At 55.4% G+C, this 19,831-nt stretch overlaps 2 protein-coding genes across 10 annotated transcripts; one reads left to right on the forward strand and one right to left on the reverse strand.

Annotated features, from left to right (window-relative positions):
- The first annotated feature begins 1,112 nt into the window (after nucleotides 1–1,112).
- Nucleotides 1,113–16,891, forward strand: RTKN (rhotekin). Of its 8 annotated transcripts, none has more exons than XM_035001252.1 (13): nucleotides 2,594–2,685; nucleotides 2,805–3,459; nucleotides 9,360–9,559; nucleotides 11,303–11,364; nucleotides 11,479–11,532; nucleotides 11,631–11,748; nucleotides 11,954–12,163; nucleotides 12,907–13,001; nucleotides 13,105–13,211; nucleotides 13,448–13,576; nucleotides 14,238–14,406; nucleotides 14,559–14,663; nucleotides 15,243–15,941. In XM_035001252.1, the coding sequence occupies exons 2-13, from the start codon at nucleotides 3,388–3,390 to the stop codon at nucleotides 15,575–15,577; spliced, it is 1,656 nt and encodes a 551-aa protein (XP_034857143.1). In that variant the 5' UTR covers nucleotides 2,594–2,685; nucleotides 2,805–3,387; the 3' UTR covers nucleotides 15,578–15,941. The 8 variants fall into 8 exon arrangements, with proteins under 8 accessions (XP_034857149.1, XP_034857142.1, XP_034857150.1 ...); XM_035001254.1 differs by having other exon boundaries at nucleotides 3,038–3,459; XM_035001258.1 differs by lacking the exons at nucleotides 2,594–2,685; nucleotides 2,805–3,459; nucleotides 15,243–15,941 and adding exons at nucleotides 1,113–1,365; nucleotides 16,810–16,891.
- WDR54 (WD repeat domain 54) lies at nucleotides 16,071–19,796 on the reverse strand. Of its 2 annotated transcripts, none has more exons than XM_035001260.1 (10): nucleotides 19,720–19,796; nucleotides 19,119–19,396; nucleotides 18,887–18,949; nucleotides 18,433–18,499; nucleotides 18,287–18,340; nucleotides 17,831–17,958; nucleotides 16,841–16,941; nucleotides 16,604–16,766; nucleotides 16,336–16,410; nucleotides 16,071–16,257 (listed from the first exon to the last, which is right to left on the reverse strand). In XM_035001260.1, exons 2-10 carry the CDS (start codon nucleotides 19,338–19,340, stop codon nucleotides 16,126–16,128), a joined length of 1,005 nt encoding a protein of 334 aa, XP_034857151.1. In that variant the 5' UTR covers nucleotides 19,341–19,396; nucleotides 19,720–19,796; the 3' UTR covers nucleotides 16,071–16,125. The 2 variants fall into 2 exon arrangements, with proteins under 2 accessions (XP_034857151.1, XP_034857152.1); XM_035001261.1 differs by having other exon boundaries at nucleotides 19,266–19,396; nucleotides 19,720–19,794.
- Between the last annotated feature and the right edge of the window lie 35 nt (nucleotides 19,797–19,831).

The raw sequence follows: 19,831 nt of genomic DNA on the forward strand, positions 1-19,831 counted from the left end.
TAATTTTAAGTCAGGTTCCTTAGAACACTGAGTAATTTGCCATAGCAGAACAATTCTAATGTCTCTAAAGCTAAAGGCAAGTATTTCTCTGGCTCCAGCCCATCTGCTATGAAGGAGCTTCACTGTCTCTCAAGTTCTCTTCAGTAAGTTCTGGAGTCCCCAGAAGACTCCCCAGTGTGGTCAGCAAGCTAATATTCTGCCATTTCCTTCTCTTTCACTAGGCTCTGTGGGGGCGAGGAGAGCGCCCTTTTCTGCACAAACTGAGTGGTAATCTTGTCTTGGCCATCCAGCAGCAGCTGAAAAATAGTCAATATTGAGGTCAATGATCAACGCACCCTCTTAAGACACTTAAGGTCTGGGTCCAGGGAGCTGAGATCACCTGTGCCCCATCCAAGGGCATAAGGTGCTGCACCTGCTTCTTTATCTTCATAGCTCCACTTATGGGGCACTTGTTTTATGTCAGCACTGTGCTGGGCATTTTACACCCATTCTCGTATGTAATCCTCATAGCAACCTGAGGGATGGAGATAATCACTATATGCCCCATTGAACCGGTGAGAAAAACAGAAGCTCAGAAAGTTCAATGACTGGGTCAAGGCTCCACGCTTAGTGACAGAACGGGATTCCAAGACGTGCTTAAGCACTGCCCCACGAAGTGGGTGGATGGGCAGGTGGCCGTGAGTGGGGAACTTAAAGCGGGAGGGGGACGAAGAAGGGACATTTGGGACTGCAGGAAGTTGAAATGAGCACTTCGGAAGCTGCTTTGGGGCGCAACTGGGCGCGGTCCCAGGGCCCAGCCAGAACCGCAGTGTGCCACGCGGCTATCCCTGTGGCCAAGGGATTTTCCGCGCGGAGGGAGTGCGGCTTGCCAGGTGGGGGCGGCTGGTGGGGCGGGGCTTCCCTGGACCCGCCCCCTTGCCCAGGTGAGGCGCCTGAGACTGGGGCGCGACCGGATGATGCTCCCCCGCAGTGCTCGAGAAGTGTAGGGTGCCTGGCTGTCGGGTTGTCGGGTCAGGCCTGCTTGGCGCCCCGGGACTGGCCGGGCCGGCCGAGCCTTTGGCGGGCGTGGAGAAGGAGGGTGCCGCGCCCTGCCCGGCTCAGGTGTCGTCTCCGGGGGCGGAGTTTGGGAACGGGGCTGCGGAGATTCCCGGCCCGACCGGCGGGCGGGCGTCGAGGGACAGAAGCGGACGAGACCAGACACAGCCGGGCGGCTCAGGGAACACACCGAGCAGGTAAAGGCGCGGGGCCGTCAGCATGTTCTCGCGAAACCACCGGAGCCGGGTCACCGTGGCCAGGGGCTCCGCCCTGGAGATGGAGTTCAAACGCGGCCGCTTCCGACTCAGCCTCTTCAGCGACCCGCCCGAGGTGAGCCCCGCGTCCCTGCCTTCCTTCCCCTTCCCTGGCTCCCGCAGCCCAGGCTGCCTCGGCCCCCCGTCCCCGCCCGCGCTCACGCCGAGGGGCGGAGACGCCGCGGTTCGGGTACAAACCGGTTGTTGTTGACTTCAGAAGCGAGGCGCGGACCGTCTGAAAGTTCATCGGACCCCTCTCAGAAAGCTCAGACACTCCCTGACCAGTTGGGATGACTTGCCTCTGCCTGGAAAAACTCCGGGTTGGCTTCACTGTAAGGGTCCGCAGGCTCGATTCCCAAAATATGCCTGGACCCGACCCCTCCCGGGCATCCCCGTCAGGGCGGTGGGCAGGTAGGCGGGCCCCCGTCCGCTCGGACTCGGCCGGGGCGCCCGCTTCTTCCCCGGCCGCCGGCCCCATGTCACAACCTGTCTCAGCCGTCTGGGACAGCCTTCATCATCAACTGGACTTCTAGGCCCCGTCTGACCACTTCGCTGAAGCCCTCCCCAACTGCTCCTGTGTGCCCCTGAAGGGCCGAGTGTGTGCGGGGGGGGGGGTCCCTTTTAACGATTTGGGTTATTTACCACACCAGAACTTTGAAGTCCCGCCTCTAGTCTGACAGTTTCCTCCCCCGGCCCACCGCTCTACCCCTTGCCCGGTCCGAGCCCTACCTGTTACTCCCGGTGGAGACCTGGGAGTTGCTGAAAGGTGTGGGCCTGAGCTAGGACTGAGAAGGCGAGTAGCGACAGCAAAGAGGCTGTCCCGAGGTCAGCTCTCTTACCCTGCTGGGCCTGGAAAGGGTTAAGTGAGGGGGCCTTCCTCCCGCCCCCCTCTCCCTCCGGGCCGGGATTCCACGCCTGGCTTCTGCCCTTTCCCCCCAGCCTGCCCAGAACAAAGGCCTTTTCACAGCCACGTCCTGGTGTCCTGGGCCTTTTCTGACTCAGAAGCTAGAGGACCTGGGGGAGAGGGGCTTAGTCGGGTCCCTTACCAGCAACCCCGTGCGGGGCCAGCGTGGGGGAGGGAGAGGCGAAGCCCGGGGACCAGGAGGAGGGGCCTGTGGGCTGGGGCCGCCCCCGGGATAAGTCGGGCCTGAGGGGCTGGAGCAGAGGAGCCGGGGCGGAGTCGCAGGGCCCGCCGGCCGCCGAGAGAAGTGTGACTCCGTGGGCCCGGGTTGGAGGTTGGGGGGGGGGGGAGGTTGCAAAGCTGCAGCTGGCTGGGAATCGGGGCTGGTTTCCTGTCTGGAAGGGAAGGGGCCCGCAGAGGGGAGCGGGGGCCGCAGCAGACAGGCACACCCCTGCCTTTCTCCCTCCCACACCTCCCTTCTGCTGGAAAAGCGAGGTAATTGTGAGCCCAGGGTGGGGCGGGCTGGAGAAGGGCCCCAAGTTGGAAGAGGTGGCCCTGGGGGTTGGGCCGAATTTACCCCTTTGTCCCGCTCCCTGGGCTCACTCTCCCCGCAGGTACTCAGCTCCATCCTTCTGCGAGTGAGAACCCCTCTCCGAAGGCTCCGACCTCCTGCCAAACCCCACAACTCTGTAAAATCAGCCTGAGGCGTCCCCGCCCTGCCCCCTTCCAGCTGTGCCTGCCCCTCAGGCCCTACCCGCACACAGTTTCTCTGTCCGCCGGGCCCGGGATGTGGGCGGGGGCTGGGGAGGGGCCAGAGTCGGAATGAAAGGGCCTTTTTCTTCCACAGCTGGGAGAACAGCTGCCACCAAAGCAAGACTGGACACTCTGTGCCCAGAGCCCCCTCTGCAGCTGGCCTCCTTTCCTGGGACCCTGCTCTTACTCACCTCGCTTTCCTTTCCTCCCATGCCTGGCTCCCACCAGGGCCCTGGAACAGTGAGTGGTAGGCAAGGAAGGTTTGTCACCGCAGCCAGAGGGGTGTAACAGGAGTGCAGAGGGACGGGGGCAGCCTCTGCCCTCTGCCCACCTCTTTCAAGACCAGGGGAGCAGCGGGAGGAGGAATTGTGGAGCAGCGCGGTGCCTGCCCAGCACCCCCCCTCTGGAGGGGTCCACAAGGGAAGGGGCACTGGGGGCACAGAGATGCAGGACAGATTGCACATCCTGGAGGACCTGAATATGCTCTACATTCGGCAGATGGCGCTCAGCCTGGAGGTAACGCCCCCACCCCCAGAGTACACCTCCTCTGCATGCAACCCAGCCTCAGTTTGTGCCCTGCCCATCCCTGCCGGGGCTGAGGAGGGAGGGGGGGGCCTGCTCCAAGTGGGGAGAGGGGACAGGTGGTCCCGTGTATCTTGCGTTAAGTGCTGTGTGTGGACCTATGCTCAATTCTGCCAACCAGAGCATTCTGTTGGAAAAAGGGTCTTTACACCTATTTCTGAAAGCTCTGGGGGTGGGTGTGGATATGTGTTTTGGGCCTGAGGGGTCCTTTTAGGTGTGGGAAGAAGAGAGGACTTCAGTGTAAGAGAGGTTTGCAGGAAGGATATGGCCTTGCTAGAGAAGGAGAAGGGGACTCTGTGACGGGATGTAAGGATCTGATGGCCCTGGAGGTGGCAGGGTGCTGTTTATTCATTTATTTATTCTTAAACACTTTTATTGAACAGCTCCCATATGTCGAGCTCCTTCCTAGACCATGGGATGATACCTCAGTGAACCAGACAGGAAAGGCCCATTCAACTGGGGGAACACAATAAACACGCAAACATAGAAATTATCTCCCGTAGTGAAATGATGATAAAAATGGGGATGTAACACACATCAGGGAAGGCAGCATTCAGTGTGGAGGTCAGAGAAGGCCTCTCTGATGAGATCATGAGCTGAGACCAGAAAGATATGAAGATATGTGAAGACTGGAGGAAGGGATTTCCAACTAGAGGGCATAGCAAGGGCAGAGGCTCTTAAACGAGGCTGTGTTCCAGTTCCAGTGTGGCTGGAACATAGGAGTTGGGGCTGAGATCATGGGCAGAGCCCAGATGAAGGCCTTACACAAGGCCTTTTACTCTAGGTGTGATGTTGGCCCACCCAAAGGTTTTAAGCAGGGGAACAACTCACCTAATGTTTTAAAATAATGGCTTCTGTGGTGAATAGGCTAGGTAGGTGTGGCAGGTGGGAGAGAGGAGAGTTGACAAGAGAGATCGCAGAAGACCACCAGATAGGAAGTTGTTATGGCCTTAGGGGAGTGAACCTGGTGGTGTGGATGGAAGTGCATGGTGGAGACAGAGAAGGGCGTGGATTTCAAATGGTGGTGGTAGATCTGACGGGGCTTGTTGATGGGTTGGCCATGAGTACTGGACACGGATGGATTGGCCTCATGGCAAAGAGAGAGCTCTGGGATGATTCCCAGGTATGGCCAAGCTGGGTGATGTGGCCATTTACTGAGAGGGGGCAGGTGAAGGAAGCTATGGAAGTGACCGCCTGGACAAGGCAAGAGTTTGCTGCTGAGGAAGGTCAGAGGCGGACTGTAAAGAGTCCAGATCAGGAATGGCAATTTATTGCAAGTGTTGCCTCTCTCAGCCCTGGCCCCCACTCCCTGGACCATAGTAGACACTGCTAGTCAACCCCGGCGCTCTTGACCAGCAAGCCCAGACGTGGACTCGAAATCTTTCTCAGCACTTCCTTGGCACAAGTTGTGCAGGTTGTTTCCTTCACAAGGGCACCAGCCAGAGGCAGGAGTCCCAGCCTGGTTTCGGGCTCTATCGGGAGGGGACACCTTTATCTAACTTGTTTGCCTAGAGAGGGTTACCTTTTTCTAATATGCAGAAAGGTGCTTAATGAACCTGTTGCGACTCTGATACTATCTATTGTCCTGTATTAGCACATGGGATAAAACCTGTTCCTCTGCACTGTCCAGGTTACTAGTTACATGTGGCTACTTAAATGTATAATTTAGTTAATTAAAATGAAATAAACAATTCCTTGGTTGCTCTAGCCACATTTCAAGATGGCTGTGGAATGTTTCCATCATTGCAGGAGATAGTATTGAACAGAGCTGGTCTAGGTATTTAAATGTTTAAATTAAGCATCCTCTCTGCTCTCCTGTGCCCCCCCCCCCCCATGTAATTTTTCTTCATCAGAGGTCTATCCAAGTTCTGGAACAGAGGAGAGGGCTTAGATTTCACTTTGGTCACCTCTCCTTCAGCTAGGGTACAGGCTGAGGATGCTGTGTTCTCTCTCCACCAAACTCAGCAGTCCCCTCCCCCCACTCCCCACTCAAGAGAGAGATCCACTGATACTTCAGAGATTGGCAAGAGAGGTAGTCATGGCAGAGTAAATCTAAGACCTTCTGAAGGAAGCAACTTAAACTGCAAGTAAAGGGAAGGTGGGAGTGAGAGAAAGGTTGTTTTTAAATATGTGCTGGGCCAGGGTAGCGATTAGACTTTCTCACTTAATTCTCAAACAATACTATGAAGGAGGTGGGACACTCCCCCGTTTACAAACAGTCTCCAGAGGCTAAGTTCTCACAGCTAGTCAAATTCCCAAGCCAGGATTTGGATTTAGCCCCAGTGGAGATTCTGAAGGGAACAGAGGTGATGAGAAGCAGAGCAGTAAGTCAGGGACAGAAAAGAATGGGAGGGAGGGACAGGAAAAGACATCCACGGAGGGCCTAATGTGTGCTGGGCTTCTGCCCATGACTCATCGTCCTTCAGCCCCTTGGGCCTTGACCCAAGTCCTGCTGACATCCAACTCTGGGCTCTTTCCCAGGAGAGTCTGGTGAAAACACTGCCTACTTCAGGAGAAAGGGGTGTGTGGGTGGGGAGGGGGGGCAAGAAGCTATCCCTGGGGTGGCAAGAAGGGGACAAAACACAGGGATCTAGAAGCAGTGCCAGGATTCCTGAAATGCTCTGCCCAAAGGGTGGGAGCCAGGATTTCTAGGGCCCTCTCCTCCCTGGAGCTGTGGGAGAGTGGATTTGGGGCCAGACTGGGGTGGGGGGTGGTAGCAGGGGTGTTCGACTCATCCAGGCTGAGCCAGGAGACTTTTTCCACGGCCCCAGCTTTTCCAATTTACACACTCTCCTCCCTCCCCCACGCTCCTGGGCAAGGGGTCACCTTGGAGGGCAACCGCAATGCAGGAGGGGCCTCCAGCCTCCTGCAGCTCTAGCGGCACCAAGGCCAAAGCCTTTTCCAGGGCGACGTGGGAGCTCCGCGAGGCAATGTTGCACACGAATGGATCTCGTGGTTCTGCTGCCCCGAGCCCGGAGCCTAGCCCCGCCAGGCACAGGGAGGGACTGCCTGCGCCCTGGAGCCCCTCGACTGCTCTCGCGGCAGTTGGGAGCTGATGTCACCGGCGCCCTGAGCGCCTGGGGCAGGGCGGGCGGGGGCACTTGCGACTCCCAGGACCCAGCGCGCCGCCAGCGTTGGTGCCTCAAGCGCAATGGACAGGGCTAGGGAAGGATCCGTGAGTGCTGGGGCCCGGACAAAGAGACTAGCCAGGAGAGGGCTTGAGCACGCTTCTCTGTCCCCACCCTCCCCCCTTCTCTCATCCGACCCTGCTGTTTGTGGCTGAAGCTGGATGCAGAATGGGATGGGGGTTGGCAAGCAGGAAAGCTTAGCTGAGGTGGGACCTTGCTGCACACAGACATAGAGGGGTGGCGGGAGCTGTGTAGTCCGGGAGGGCTTCCTGGTGGAGGGGGCATAAGGACCTGGTTGGCCTACTTCTGAAGGGCCGGGAAGAGAAACTGGGAGAGGGGTGATGAAAGTCAGGCCTAGCCTGGTGGTGGCCCAGGAAATAAATTGTGGAGGAAGAGTGTGCAGGGAGGCTGCACAAGGCTTTTGAAAGCAGGAATTTAGGGTGTTCAGGTCTTGGAGACTTGAAGGCTGGAGCCACCAGGGACAGAAGCAAGTGCACAGTGTGAGAGCTGGTGTGAGGGAGAAGACAGGTTTTGGGTGATCACATTCACCCCCCTCTTCCAGCCTGGTGCCTCCACCTGGGCTTCCTCTCAAACTAATCTCACACTGTAATGCAGTTAGTCTTCCCCCTCCTTTCTGAAGCCTTCCCCATCGCCTCAGCCAGAAGCAGACAGGGTCTGTCTCCTGTGAGCGTGTTTATGCCATGGTACGGCATTTCTGGTGCAGCCATTAGCGTCTGCAGCCCTCACCGCCCGGCTGGGTTTTAAATGTGGGCCCTCAGACAGCACAGGAACGCTCCAGGATTTGTGGGGTGAATGCTACTTCTGCCAAAGTAGCGTCATTTTGAAAAAGCATCCTCACCAGTCATGTGTACCATGTGCTGGGCGCTGTGCTAAGTGCTTTACATTCCTGGCTTACTGAATCCTCACAACCCTAGTGTGTGCGGACTATTTCCAATCTCATTTTAGGGAGAAACCAAGTCTTAGGGAGGTTGAGTAAATTTTAAATAAGTCTCTTCCCAGCTTCTCAAGACTGGCAGGACTGACTCAGACCCAGGTTTGTTTTATGTCAAACCAGAACTCTTGCCCTCCACTCTCTGCCAAGACCTCAGAGCTCTTTCTGAGTGAATGTTCCCAAGAATCCTGGTGCCTCTCTCAGTGCCTAACCCCCCCCCCCCACCCGTATGCACAGCCTATTTAGCCCCTCACTCCTGATCTCCTGCCCCACCTGCCTTCCCATCCCTAATCTTTGCCTCTGTCCTCAACTTCCCAAGCTGAGAGGGCCAGCAGGTGGCAGAGCCCCTAATGTGGAGTGTGTACAGGGTTCTGTGAAGTATGGGTGAACTCTATAGGGGGTATGCTCCTTCTTCACAGATCCCTTGCCAACTAGATGCCCCCCCACCCATCACTTGAGTCTTTGGGTAAACGAGGATGGTCCCTTTTCTTTAGTTGGTGGTTCTTGGCCCTGGCTACACCTCAGAATCACTTGGGGAATTTTCAAAAAAATGTACACACTTAATTCTTAGAGATTCTTATGCAAGTCTGAAGTAGAGCCTGGTAATGTGTGTGTGTGTGTGTGTGTGTGTATGCACATGCATTTAACTGAGAAGATTTAATTTTTTAAAAAGGTAACACAAGGGGTGCCTGAGTGACTCAGTCGTTTAAGTGTCTGACTCTTGATTCTGGCTCAGGTCATGATCTCAGGGTTATGAGAGCCAGCCCCACATGGGGCTCCCCGCTGGGTGTGAGCCTGCTTGAGAGTCTCTCTCTCCCTCTCCGCCCACTCTCTCTCCCTCTCTAAAAAAAAAAAAAAAAGGTAGCACAATTTCCAATAGTACAGTAGTAAAGAAAGGTATATGTTAAAAAACAAAATAGTATAGATCTGTTTTCCATTCCTTGGCACCCAGGCCTACAACCTCTATTTTATTCATATATATATGAAGTGAGAAAAGAGAGTAAAACAGTATTACAGCATGCATACCATTATTTTTACTTTTTATTTTTTATTTTTTTTTTGGAGAGAGGGAGGGAGAGAGAGAGCAAGCGAGCCTGTGCAAGCACAAGCAGGCGGAAGGACAGAGGGAGAATTCCAAGCAGACTCCTCGCTGAGCACAGAGCCTGACATAGGGCTCAGTCTCAGAACCCTGAGATGATGACCTGAACCAGAATCAAGAGTCAGATGCTTAAACGACTGAGCCCCCAGGCACCCCCTCACTTCATACGTTTTGAAGATTATTTCATGTCTGCATATATATGTCTACCTCAGTCTTTAATGTCTGCAATATTCCATATTCCAGAGAAATGCTGTAACTTATTTAACCAATGCCTGAATGAAGGACTTTTAATCTTGGTGTTTTAAAACAATGTTGCAATGAATATGACTTTGCTCACATGTGTAACCAAATTTGTAGGATAAACTCCTAGATATTGAATAGCTGGATTAGAGGATATGTGAATTTCCAGTTTAATAGATTTTTCCAAATTGTGCTCAAAAGACGCTGAAGGAATTTATACTCCTACCATCAAATGCATGAGGACATCTGTATTTTTATAAAGCTTCTCTGGTTATTATTGGGCAGCTGGGGTTGAGGTGTCTGAAACATAAGTTTCTTAGTTTCTCCTGGGCCACAGCCCGCTTGGGGACCGGAGGGTGCTTCAGCCTGTCTCCAGCTGACATTTCCTTCTCATCCTTTTCCCCACTCTGTCTAGGACACAGAGTTGCAGAGAAAGCTAGACCATGAGATCCGCATGAGGGAAGGGGCCTGCAAGCTACTGGCGGCCTGCTCGCAGAGAGAACAGGCTCTGGAGGCCACCAAGAGCCTGCTGGTGTGCAACAGCCGCATCCTCAGCTACATGGGCGAGCTGCAGCGGCGTAAGGAGGCGCAGGTGCTGGGGAAGACAGGCCGGCGGTGAGCACGGGGGAGGCAGGCCTTACGGCGGGTAGTGGTGCAGGGTGTGTATGTTCGACGCGTGGATCACCCTGAAGATGACTTCCCCATGAAGCCCCGTCAGAAGCCTGGGAGACCCCTTGGTCTTTATCACCACAGTGTGCTGCCCAAAGGGGCACTAGGGAGTAACTAGGGCTGGATTCAGGAAAGCCAGTGTATCTGGTGCAAGGCTGGCAGGCTGAGGGGTTATAATGTGAAAGTGCTAATTTGCTAAGCCCTGCCTGTGGTCTGATGAGGCAGGCTGGCTGGCTTCTGGAAAGCTGATTTTCTCGAAGTCAATTCACCAGATGGCCAATTTACCACAAACTGACAATAGCGTACCTGAGGTTCACCATCACGAGCAGTGCTTAAGAAAGGAAATAATAAAAAAATGTTTAAAGGAACACCTACCCATTCACATAAATTAGATCATGTATTTTAAAAGAGGTCAGCTTTGGATGTGAAACACCAGCTACACTGACATTAGATGCTGCTGATCTGACAAAGTTGCAGTGAAATGGTTGAGGTGATGCTCTGGTAAAACTAAAATGTTGGAGACAATACCTGGCAAGTTTATCATCCTGAGAATTGGCCACTTTTGGTAAACTGTCATTTGGAAAACTGGCTTCTGGCAAAGTAAGCCTGTTTGACCCCACAAGGCTGAGTGGGGACAAAGTCGCAGCCACTCACTGGCATGATGCCCATCTCAGTTCTGCCATGAAGGCTGCCACAAGGAGAGGTTGCCCGGAGCCCTCCAGAGCTCACCCATGAAGCCCCCAGGGGAAGTCAGATAACCTTTGTGGCTTCTCCACAAAGCTAACGGGCAAGCAGACAGGGGGGCAGTTCCTAATGTGAATTGGCTGTCTCCTGAGAGGCAGCCATCAACAGGCTCTGCCCTGCCCAAGTCCCCACACAGCCTACACAGTGTGGGGTGAAGTACACCCCAAATCACTGACAACTAAATGCATTGCTCTCAGTGCCACATCTAGCTTAAGGTCCTACTAAGTTGCTAATTACATTAGTGGCATTATGAATTTGTATGGCAAAGCTGGCTGTCACCTTAGCAGAGACACGTGCTTGATGAGTCCTGTTGAAGGGAGGGGAGGGGAGAAAGGCCAGGTGTCTGAGGCCCTGCAGTGGGGGCTAAGGAACTTGGGGTACTGGGAAGGCTCAGCCTACCCAGGGACGGTAGAGGAGAAATCAAAGCTGAGGAGGAGGGAAGAGAGAGGTTTGTGGCAGATGGAACACAGATGTTCTTTACTTGGGTTCTTGATTTTCCGACTGACCCAGTACCCTCCTATATCAAAGAAGTGATAATAGGTTGAAGAAAAGCCTCCCCTATTGTTAAAAAGAAAGTCTGCAAATTCCAAGTCTGGGGTCTAGTGGAGAAGAGCCCTGAGGAGTCTCTCTGCAGGCACCTGTTCCCTCAAGCCTCACTTGTGCCTGGCAGGGGTCTGGGGGAGAAGGGCAGAGAGGGTGCTTGGAGGGCGAGGAGCCTGGAGCTTGTACTGCCTGTGAGCTAATGTGCCTCTAGTGTCCCCAAGCCCAGCAAAGCCCTGGGTTCAAGTGACAGCTCTAACAGTCCCTCAGCCCTGCCCTGGCTGGGGACCTGGGGGCTAGGCCCTGGGCTGCAGGCATTCTAGAGCCCTTGGGAACCGGATGGGGTGGCAGGGGGAGGGGAGTAATGTCTAGAGGCCAGGCCAGGATACTGTGATTTGCCCACAGGCCTTCTGACAGTGGGCCGCCTGCTGAGCGCTCCCCTTGCCGAGGCCGCGTCTGCATCTCTGGTAAGAGGCACAGAACCCCCCTTCCCCCCTTCCCCCCAGCCGCTGGCATTCCTTGCCCAACCACAAGATCTCCTGCCCTGTCTCAACATCTCTTCCTGCCCCTCTGCCCCTCAGACCTCCGGATTCCACTCATGTGGAAGGACACAGAATATTTCAAGAACAAAGGCGGTGAGTTCCACACATGCTGGGACAAATTGAGGGGAGTGACCTGAGGTTGGAGGCTCCTGTGGGGCACTGTCTTTACCAGTTTGGGCCTCTGTCCCCAGACCTGCACCGCTGGGCTGTGTTCCTGCTACTGCAGCTAGGGGAACACATTCAGGACACAGAGATGATCCTGGTGGACAGGACCCTCACAGACATCTCCTTTCAGAACAACGTGCTCTTGTGAGTGCCTCGTCCCTGTGGCTCCCTCCTTTCTCCACTCTGCTCCAGTCCTTGGATGGAGCTGCAGGGGAGGAAGGAAGATGGGCCTCACCTGGGGAGCTGTCCTATACTTGCACCACCTCCATCTTCCACCCCCACCCATCCCCTCATGCCTCCCCGGACTTCCCCAGGGCCAGCCTCCTCTCTTCCTCCCACACTCCTATAGCACCGAGGCAGGGCCAGACTTTGAACTGCGACTGGAGCTGTATGGGGCCTGCATGGAAGAGGAGGGGGCCCTGGCTGGAGCCCCCAAGAGGCTTGCAACCAAACTCAGCAGCTCCCTAGGCCGCTCCTCAGGGAGGCGTGTCCGGGCATCGCTGGAGAGTGCTGGGGGTTCGGGGAGCAGTCCCATTTTGCTCCCCACCCCGGCTGTGGGGTAAGGCCCTATATCCCCCCCACTGCCCTCAGCTGCGTATGTCCTGGCTACGGGTGGCCTCTGAGCTGTGTTGAGAACGCAGACCTCCTTTGCGCCTCTGCCACAGCGTGCAGCCCTACATGAATGAGCAGGCCACACAGCTGGGGGGCACCCTGGCCTGTGCCCTGGAGCTGGGCCCAAGTCAACCGAGAGGACCAGGAGGAATGCAGGGAGAGCTAAGTTCAGGGGTCTTCCGTTTTTTGCAGCAGCAAATGCATCTTATGTTGACAGAACAAGTGCCCTGGTTGGAGCAAAGTAGCCTGGGTCCTGCAGGGTTGCCTAGTGGCGCCTGGAAGCACCGAGTGGAAACACTGGGTCTCTGAGAAGCAGTTTAAGACGCTCTAGGGCAGTGACTTTGCTACCTTTGGGGACAGACAGGAGGTCAAATTCCGGCTCCACCACCTACCAACTATAAATTATGGGCAAATTTCTTAACTTCTGTAAGCCTCAAGCTGTCTCATCTATTGACGAAACAATGCCACCTATCTCCCAAGGCTGTCGTGGGAATACAGTGGGATAACATATAAAGCACAGGACGCGACACTTAGCAGAAGTTCGGTCAATGTTCCCACCCCTGTGGGGGAGGCAAGCTAGTTTTCTGTGGGACAACCTGAACAATGGGGCAGGTCTGCTCCACCCTCAGAGCGCCTGCCGTCGAGGACGCCCATCCTGGGCTGAGGCCCACTTGTCTGTCTGTCCTGCAGTGGTCCTCGTTACCACCTCTTGGCTCACACGACGCTCACCCTGGTGGCAGTGCAAGATGGGTTCCGCACACACGACCTCACCCTCGCCAGCCATGGTGAGTATGTGTTGTGGAGGGGCGGAGACGCTGGACAGTAAGAGGGGCTGTTGGATGGTCCCTTCTCATGCCCCACCCTTACCCTGCGCTTCCTGTCCCCCAGAGGAGAACCCTGCCTGGCTTCCCCTTTATGGTAGCGTGTGTTGCCGCCTGGTGGCTCAGCCTCTCTGCATGACTCAGCCTACCGCAAATGGTACCCTCAGGGTGCAGGTGAGGGGCCCTGAGGTGTAGAAGGGAACATGGAGAAGGCAAAGGAGAGTTGGATCATCTAGGCACCGAAGGACTATTGAAAAATCAAGATCTGGGTGGAGGACGGAGGGTTACGGCAAGAAGACAGGAGGATCAGACACAAGGGTGGGCAGAAAGGAGCAGACTGTCATTGGGGGAATGGGAAGAAGGGTGTTGGGGGTGTGATTCCCCCAGGAAACCTTGAGTCATTTATGCAGCAAGCTGGGGAGCTGCAGGACTGGGCGCGAGTGCATGGAGTCCTGAAAGGCACAAGCCTCTTCTGTTACCGGCAACCCGAAGACGCAGACACTGGGGAAGAGCCGTTGTTTACTATTGCCATCAACAAGGTGATGGGTCCCTTGGCGGTGAAGCTACCAGGTGCCAGGCCCCAGGAGCGTCTCCTTCGGGTCCCAGGAGGGTGGGTGCAGAGAGATGGAAGTCTAGCCAGCTGCTCCTAAGAGCACTACACCCAGCTTCAGGGCCGGGAATGTACTCACTGGCGTCACTGGAAAAGGCTCTTCTCACCAGCTTCAGCCTCTGCCAAGTCCCACAAAGAGGGTCCCACGGTCAGTTTAGGATTTTCATCCTCTTTCTGCCTTTTCCCTCAGATTCCAGTCTGCATCTTCTTCACCCTTTCCCGGCTTTCTCTCCCAACCCAAGTCCAGTGACCCCTCTTGATTTCTGAGCCCTTTTGCTGGCTTTCCTGCCGACTTTTATGAAAGTACTGAGGGACATTAGGCCTCAGCATTCCTGCTCTCCCCCCTCCGTGCCTTCCGTGCCCCACTCAATCCCTCTTTCCTTGTCTCTGTCTGTTCTTCTTTCCTGAGGATGCTGTATCTCATCCCCAGTCCTTTCCTGCCATTCCTTCCGGCTCTGCTCGATAGGAGGCAAATGAGAGACCTAACCAGCTCCTCCTTCTAAGGCAGGGATGAGCAAGCCTGTCTGATACCACTGCTGACTTCTGTGACCAAGGTGAAGGTGGAAGCAGGCCCCTTCTTTCTCCTTCAGGAGACTCGAGTGCGGGCAGGGGAGCTGGACCAGGCTGCAGGCCGGCCCTTCACCCTGAGCATCAGTAACCGCTATGGGGAGGACGAGGTGACACACACCCTTCAGACAGAGAGTCGAGGAGCCCTGCACAGCTGGATGGAGGCTCTGTGGCAGCTTTTCTTTGACATGAGTAAGAGGAGGGGGCTGGTTTGAACCTTTGGGAGGGATGGGGCTTATTTTTATCAAAGGCCTCTATTTCCAGAAAGAGGAACGTAGCAGGGGAGAGGATGGCCTGGCCCTTCGGTGTTCCTCCTCCCACCCCAGGCCTTGCTCTCCCTTCAGGTCAGTGGAAGCAGTGCTGTGATGAAATCATGAAGATTGAAACCCCTGCTCCCCGGAAACCACCCCAAGTACTGGCCAAGCAGGGGTCCTTGTACCATGAGATGGGTGAGTGAAAGTACACTACGGGAACCTGATGGGAAGTGGGTTGGGGCCTTCAAGGGAGCTCAGACAATGGAAACGGAGAAAGCAATCGGCTGAGGCAGAGTTCTGGGAACCCAAGGTCCTCTCAGTCCTTTTGTCCTTGTTTCTCTTCTCCAGCCCTTACAGCCATCTCCACCAAAGTTCCAAACAAACCCCCAAAGAGCCAGATTCATTTCATGGATTTCTTTCCTAATTTCTTCTTCTCTTGTTTCCCTCTCTGCATGTGGATTCCTGTCTCTTCCTCTGACCCTTCACTTGCCTGGCACTGCTTTCATTTTCCTCCTCTTTCTTGATTTTTTTCACCCACTTCTGCCCACCCCCTCATCTCCATCCCCGCTGCACACTGTATCCCATAGTTTTATCAGAGCCCGTGGCTCCAGGGGGCCCAGGTGAGGGGCTTCTCCTGCAGGATAACACAATCTCGGCTGAGATCCGGGCTTTGCTTTCCTCCTATTACAGTGACAGGTGATGATCAGGGCTGGGCAGGCCTGAGGCCTAAGCTCTGACCGGCCCCCTCCCCTCAACCCCTTCCTGGTGTCACAGCTATTGAGCCGCTGGATGACATCGCAGCAGTGACAGACATCCTGGCCCAGAGGGAGGGCGCAAGGCTGGAGACACCCCCACCCTGGCTAGCAATGTTTACAGAACAGCCTGCCCTGCCTAACCCCTGCTCACCTGCCTCAGTGGCCCCAGCCCCAGCTCGGACCCACCCCATGCCCTGGGGGCGACCCCGAACATTCTCCCTGGACGCTGTCCCCCCAGACCACTCCCCTGGGGCTTCCCGCTCGGTTGCCCCTCTCCCGCAGCAGCAATCCCCAAGGTCCAGAGGCCTCTTCACCAAAGGCCCGCCCCGCACTTGGCTCCAGTCGCCAGTATGAGAGAGAAAGGTGCTGGCAACAGGATCTGGCCAGAGGAAGAGATGACCTGTGTGCAGCTGGGCTCAGGATGCGGCGCTGTCAGCAGCAGGTTGGCCAGTGTGGCCTCCCCTTCCTCTGCTGGGCTGGGGTAGGCTGCGGAGGGGGGAGCAGAAGCCCCTCTTCGGTTGTGGTTGCCAGGGTGCTGAGGGGCTCATTCCTGGGACTGGCTGGGACCCCCTAAAACCCTTCCTGGGAGAAAACTGGAACCAATCCTGCCCTACCTCCCTGCACTAACCAGCTTTGAGGATGGCACTGAAGAGCCTTGGGAGGGAGTGCACCTCCCTTGTGACTCTCACATCAACCATTAAAGTTATTTAACAGCAGCCCTCACCTGGTTCTTGAGGACAGGTTGCCTCTCCACTTGGTCTGGGCCTGCCTCATCCCTTCATCTCTGGAGTTTAGTTGACCGGTAGTCGTGAAGTATGACTGTGATACTGAGTAATCAGACAAGGGCTGGGTGCAGGGGTACTTTATAAATCCCACAGGGAGAAAGGCGGGCTGCTCTTCTCTCACACGCTGCTGAATCTCAGGATCTCAGCAAGGTCATAGCCAGTCACAGCAAAGGAGCTGCCAGCAGGGTCACAGAATCGGGCACCACACACCTGGGTGTCAGGTACACACTCAGCATGACAGTGCTCCACCTGGGGGAGAGGAGGGCTGCTCAGGGCCTGCCGCCTCAGGCTTGGGCCCCCCTTTTCCACTCCTCCCACAACACACACCTCAGTGTGGCCAGTCTTTGGGCTTCTACTCAGCTTCCAGATGTGTACAAAGGTGTCCTCGGCTGCAGAGAGAAGCTATAAAAAAAAAAAAAAAAGGTGGTAGGATGGGGGCATTGGCACGTGCTGACAGGGGACGTGTATAGGCTGGAGTGCCTGGCCCAGGTGCCCAGGGAGAGGGCTCCACTGAGTAGCAGACAAGCCTGTGGAGTTCCTCTCAACACCCCAGTACCAGGAACACAGGTATATAGGGATGGAGGGGGAGACTGACCTTGCCCACCTCGGGAGCCAAGTCCAGGGCACAGATGGCCCGGGCGTGGGCGCTGATCTGGACGTGCAGAGTTCCCGTACTGGCCTCATAGAGACGCACTTGCCCATCCCCGTAGCCTGCGGCTACTGTCCCATGCCACAGCTGCACGGCAGGGCACGGGACCCTGCAAGGGTGATAACCCACTTTATTTTCCTCTGACCCCTCAGGAAGGCATCAGCCCCCTTCTGCTTCACCTACCCAAATCCTGGAATTTGGGTCATTAATTTGAATTCAGGCCCTGACCGCCAGACACACAGCAAGCCTGAGTCATCTGCCGTCACCATGTCAGCCATGCAGTCCTGAGGAGAAAAGCGGGATCAGTCCTTCCCTTCCTCCACTGCTGGGTCCTGTATACAGGGCAGGGGGGAAGGGAGGCAGCATTTGCATCTTTGCCTGTCCAGGGAAAGGGCAAAATGTGGAGCCCTCACCAGCTGAATGTGGGGGTTCCCTCAGGATGCATAAAGTGCCTCCCTTGCATTCCTTAGAGTCTCACTCCCCCTGACCCGACAAACCATGTGTGAGGGGCAGGGTATATAATTGTCCTTACTGGATGGATGATGAAGCTGAGACCACAGTGTTATGATCTGGAGGTCTTGCAATGAGCCAGTCACAGTCATGACTAGAGTCCAGGCCTCTTGAAACCTCCAACCCCAGGCAACCAACATAGCCTCTGGGCCCAGCCCTGGGTCAGGTGCAGTGGAGGATATGAATTAGAACATACATACCCCATTATCAAGAGGTTTGTAATCCAATTAGGGAGACAAGAGTTGTCTTTGAGGATAGTACCAATTCAGGGCTCAGCCAAGGGAGATCAGTGGGAGCAGGAATAGGGGGATGGCTTCCCGAAGAGAGTAGCACTGGAGGTGGGCCTGAATAGGTAGGACTTGCCCAAGTCCAGAAAAGGAGGCTGCACATGTTAGAGTTGGAAAGCATCTTAGACACCATCTGTCCCAACTCTTCAATTCACACCAGTATTGAAAAGTGTTCATGAACTATTAAATGACATGTAAATGGAAAATCAGTCTTCATCACTGGACTTGAGGTTGCTGAAACCTGGGAAAGGGCAGCAATGTCCCCAAAGTGATCCAACTGCTTAGCGGTGGAGTCAAGACTTAAACCCAGGTCTGCTGTCTACCAAAGTGGGAAGGCTCCCAGGCTCACTGGAATTGGTAGGGGGAATCCACTCACCTGTCCCTGGGCAGGCTCGGTCGCAATGTCTGTGACTGATGTCTGGTGCCCAGCCAGCTCTTCACTCAGGACAATGTTGGGACCCTTGGCTGGGATGTCAAATACCAGTACCCGGCCCGACCACGTTCCTGCGGAACCAGTGCCCCACTGATGGTTTCCTGATCCTCCCGAGTCTCCAACCACCCACATAGCACTCCCTCCAACCCAGAAACCTTTGTAACAAAACCACCAGTCACTGCTCCAACAGCTCTACTCCTCCATTGACTACCGTTATTCTGTCTTATCCTGCCCTTCTGAAGCCCTCCGTGGCTTTCTGGAGTCTCTATAAGAGCCCCCTTCACTCCCACCCTTCCCTCTAACCCTCAAAAATTCCCTCAAACCTTCAGCATCCTCCTGGCCAAAGCCCACACCCCTATACCCCAGCACCCCCCAATGCCCTGCCTTTGGCCCCCTCACCCACACAGATGAAGTGGCCACTGGAAGCAATTCCTCGGGCAAACACAGCCTGTACTGAGTATGAAAAGGGAAAACTATTAGAAATAGCACCTCCTCCGGCCCCACCAAACACTGCGTACCCCCATCCCACTCAGTCCTGCAGGTACCTGGAGACACATCTCCAGAGTCCAGTGCGTGCCAATAGACCATGACAGAGCCATCTGACTCATACATCTGGAAGACAAGAGCAAGGATGGGGGCACAATCCAGCTGACCTTTGCTGAGCTATGCTGAGTATTTCACATACTCATGTTAGCCTTAGCCCATTTAATCCTCAAAAACAACTCTGGGAGGCAGGCACTACTTTTATTCCCATCTCAGGACACTGAGGCTCTGAGAAGTTAACTAAATTGCCTGAGGTCATACAGCTAGTAAAAGGGCAGGTATTGGAGATGGCACTTGGGAATCAGAAAAGATGGAAGGAATGAAGATGAGAAATAAGGAAGAATGGGCTAAACGTGACAAGTTTGGAAGTGTTTAGAGGCAACTGGGGAAGTGTTTAGGGGCCTGGGGGAAGAGTTGAGAAGACTATAGTGGGGGAGGGTAGGAAGCTCTCCTTACCTGTATTCCTCGATGTGAGGTGAGTACCAGCAACACTCGGAAGGGGAGGACACACCAATGGACCTAAAGGGAAGTGGCCCAGAGTGGGAAGAAGTGGTCAGAGTGGAGGATAGGAGGACTCAAAAGAGTGAAAAATCAGAGGGTTAGGGAAGGCCTATTCCTTGAGGCTTGGAGAGGAAGGACAGAGATGAGGACTGGGTTCAGCAACACCACTCTCAAGCCTATGCCTCACCTGGGTGATAAGTGGAGGGCTCACTCCAGCTCCCTCCTTAGCGTGGAGCTGGCGCTGGGCCAAGGGCACACCCTCAGGAGCAGCGCTGAGAAGCTGGGCGCTGGGTCCATGGACTACCCCAAAATGTGTGAGGTTGCGGGAGGGTACCTGCAGCACACTGAGGTTGTTGCACAGGGCTGCAGCCGAACATCGAAGGGGAATAGAGCGCTCCCGGCGGAACATCCTAGCGGAGAAAGGCCCGAATCACAGGCGCCCCGGAAACACGACAGTGGTGATTCCTGCGGGAGGAATGGGGGATGCGGTCATGAGGCACTGAAGGAGACCACTGGAGTAGGTCAGGATGTGATGGGGAACCCAAGGACGGCAATAGGGGAGTCTGGCGTGGGGACGTCTTGGGGAACGGGAAAGGGGAGCCCCAGGGCTGAGTCAAAGGGGCGATGGGGGAATCCCAGAGGAGGAACGGTGATGGCACAGGACCCGATGGCCCCAAGCGCCCGAGCGAGGGCAGATGAAGCAGGGTAGCCCCCAGACTCTTCTTCTCTCAGCTGGCTCCCCGAAGCCCCCGGCCAGAGGTCACACCCGCAACCCCAGGGTCGCTTGCCTGACTCCGGGAATCCTTCGGTCCCTGCGAATCCGCCGCCACCATAGAGACGACGCACGTACGCACGGCCATTGGGCGGGGCCGAGCAACCCAGACAGGCAGAGCGCGGCGC

The sequence above is a fragment of the Mirounga leonina genome, unplaced genomic scaffold (genome assembly GCF_011800145.1).
Source record: "Mirounga leonina isolate KUSES-001 unplaced genomic scaffold, KU_Mleo_1.0 Mir_125, whole genome shotgun sequence".
Lineage (NCBI taxonomy): Eukaryota > Metazoa > Chordata > Mammalia > Carnivora > Phocidae > Mirounga > Mirounga leonina.

Excerpts from the sequence above, each read along its gene's own strand:
- RTKN (XM_035001251.1), top strand. The coding sequence starts at position 1,255 with ATGTTCTCGCGAAACCACCGGAGCCGGGTCACCGTGGCCAGGGGCTCC. Across the intron at positions 1,366-9,359 it reads TCTTCAGCGACCCGCCCGAG|GACACAGAGTTGCAGAGAAA; the intron begins GTGAGCCCCGCG and ends CACTCTGTCTAG. Across the intron at positions 12,164-12,906 it reads CTCCCCACCCCGGCTGTGGG|TGGTCCTCGTTACCACCTCT; the intron begins GTAAGGCCCTAT and ends TCTGTCCTGCAG.
- WDR54 (XM_035001260.1), bottom strand. The coding sequence starts at position 19,340 with ATGTTCCGCCGGGAGCGCTCTATTCCCCTTCGATGTTCGGCTGCAGCC. Across the intron at positions 17,959-18,286 it reads TGGCCACTTCATCTGTGTGG|GAACGTGGTCGGGCCGGGTA; the intron begins GTGAGGGGGCCA and ends CTGGTTCCGCAG. Across the intron at positions 16,942-17,830 it reads CCGAGCCTGCCCAGGGACAG|GACTGCATGGCTGACATGGT; the intron begins GTGAGTGGATTC and ends TTTTCTCCTCAG.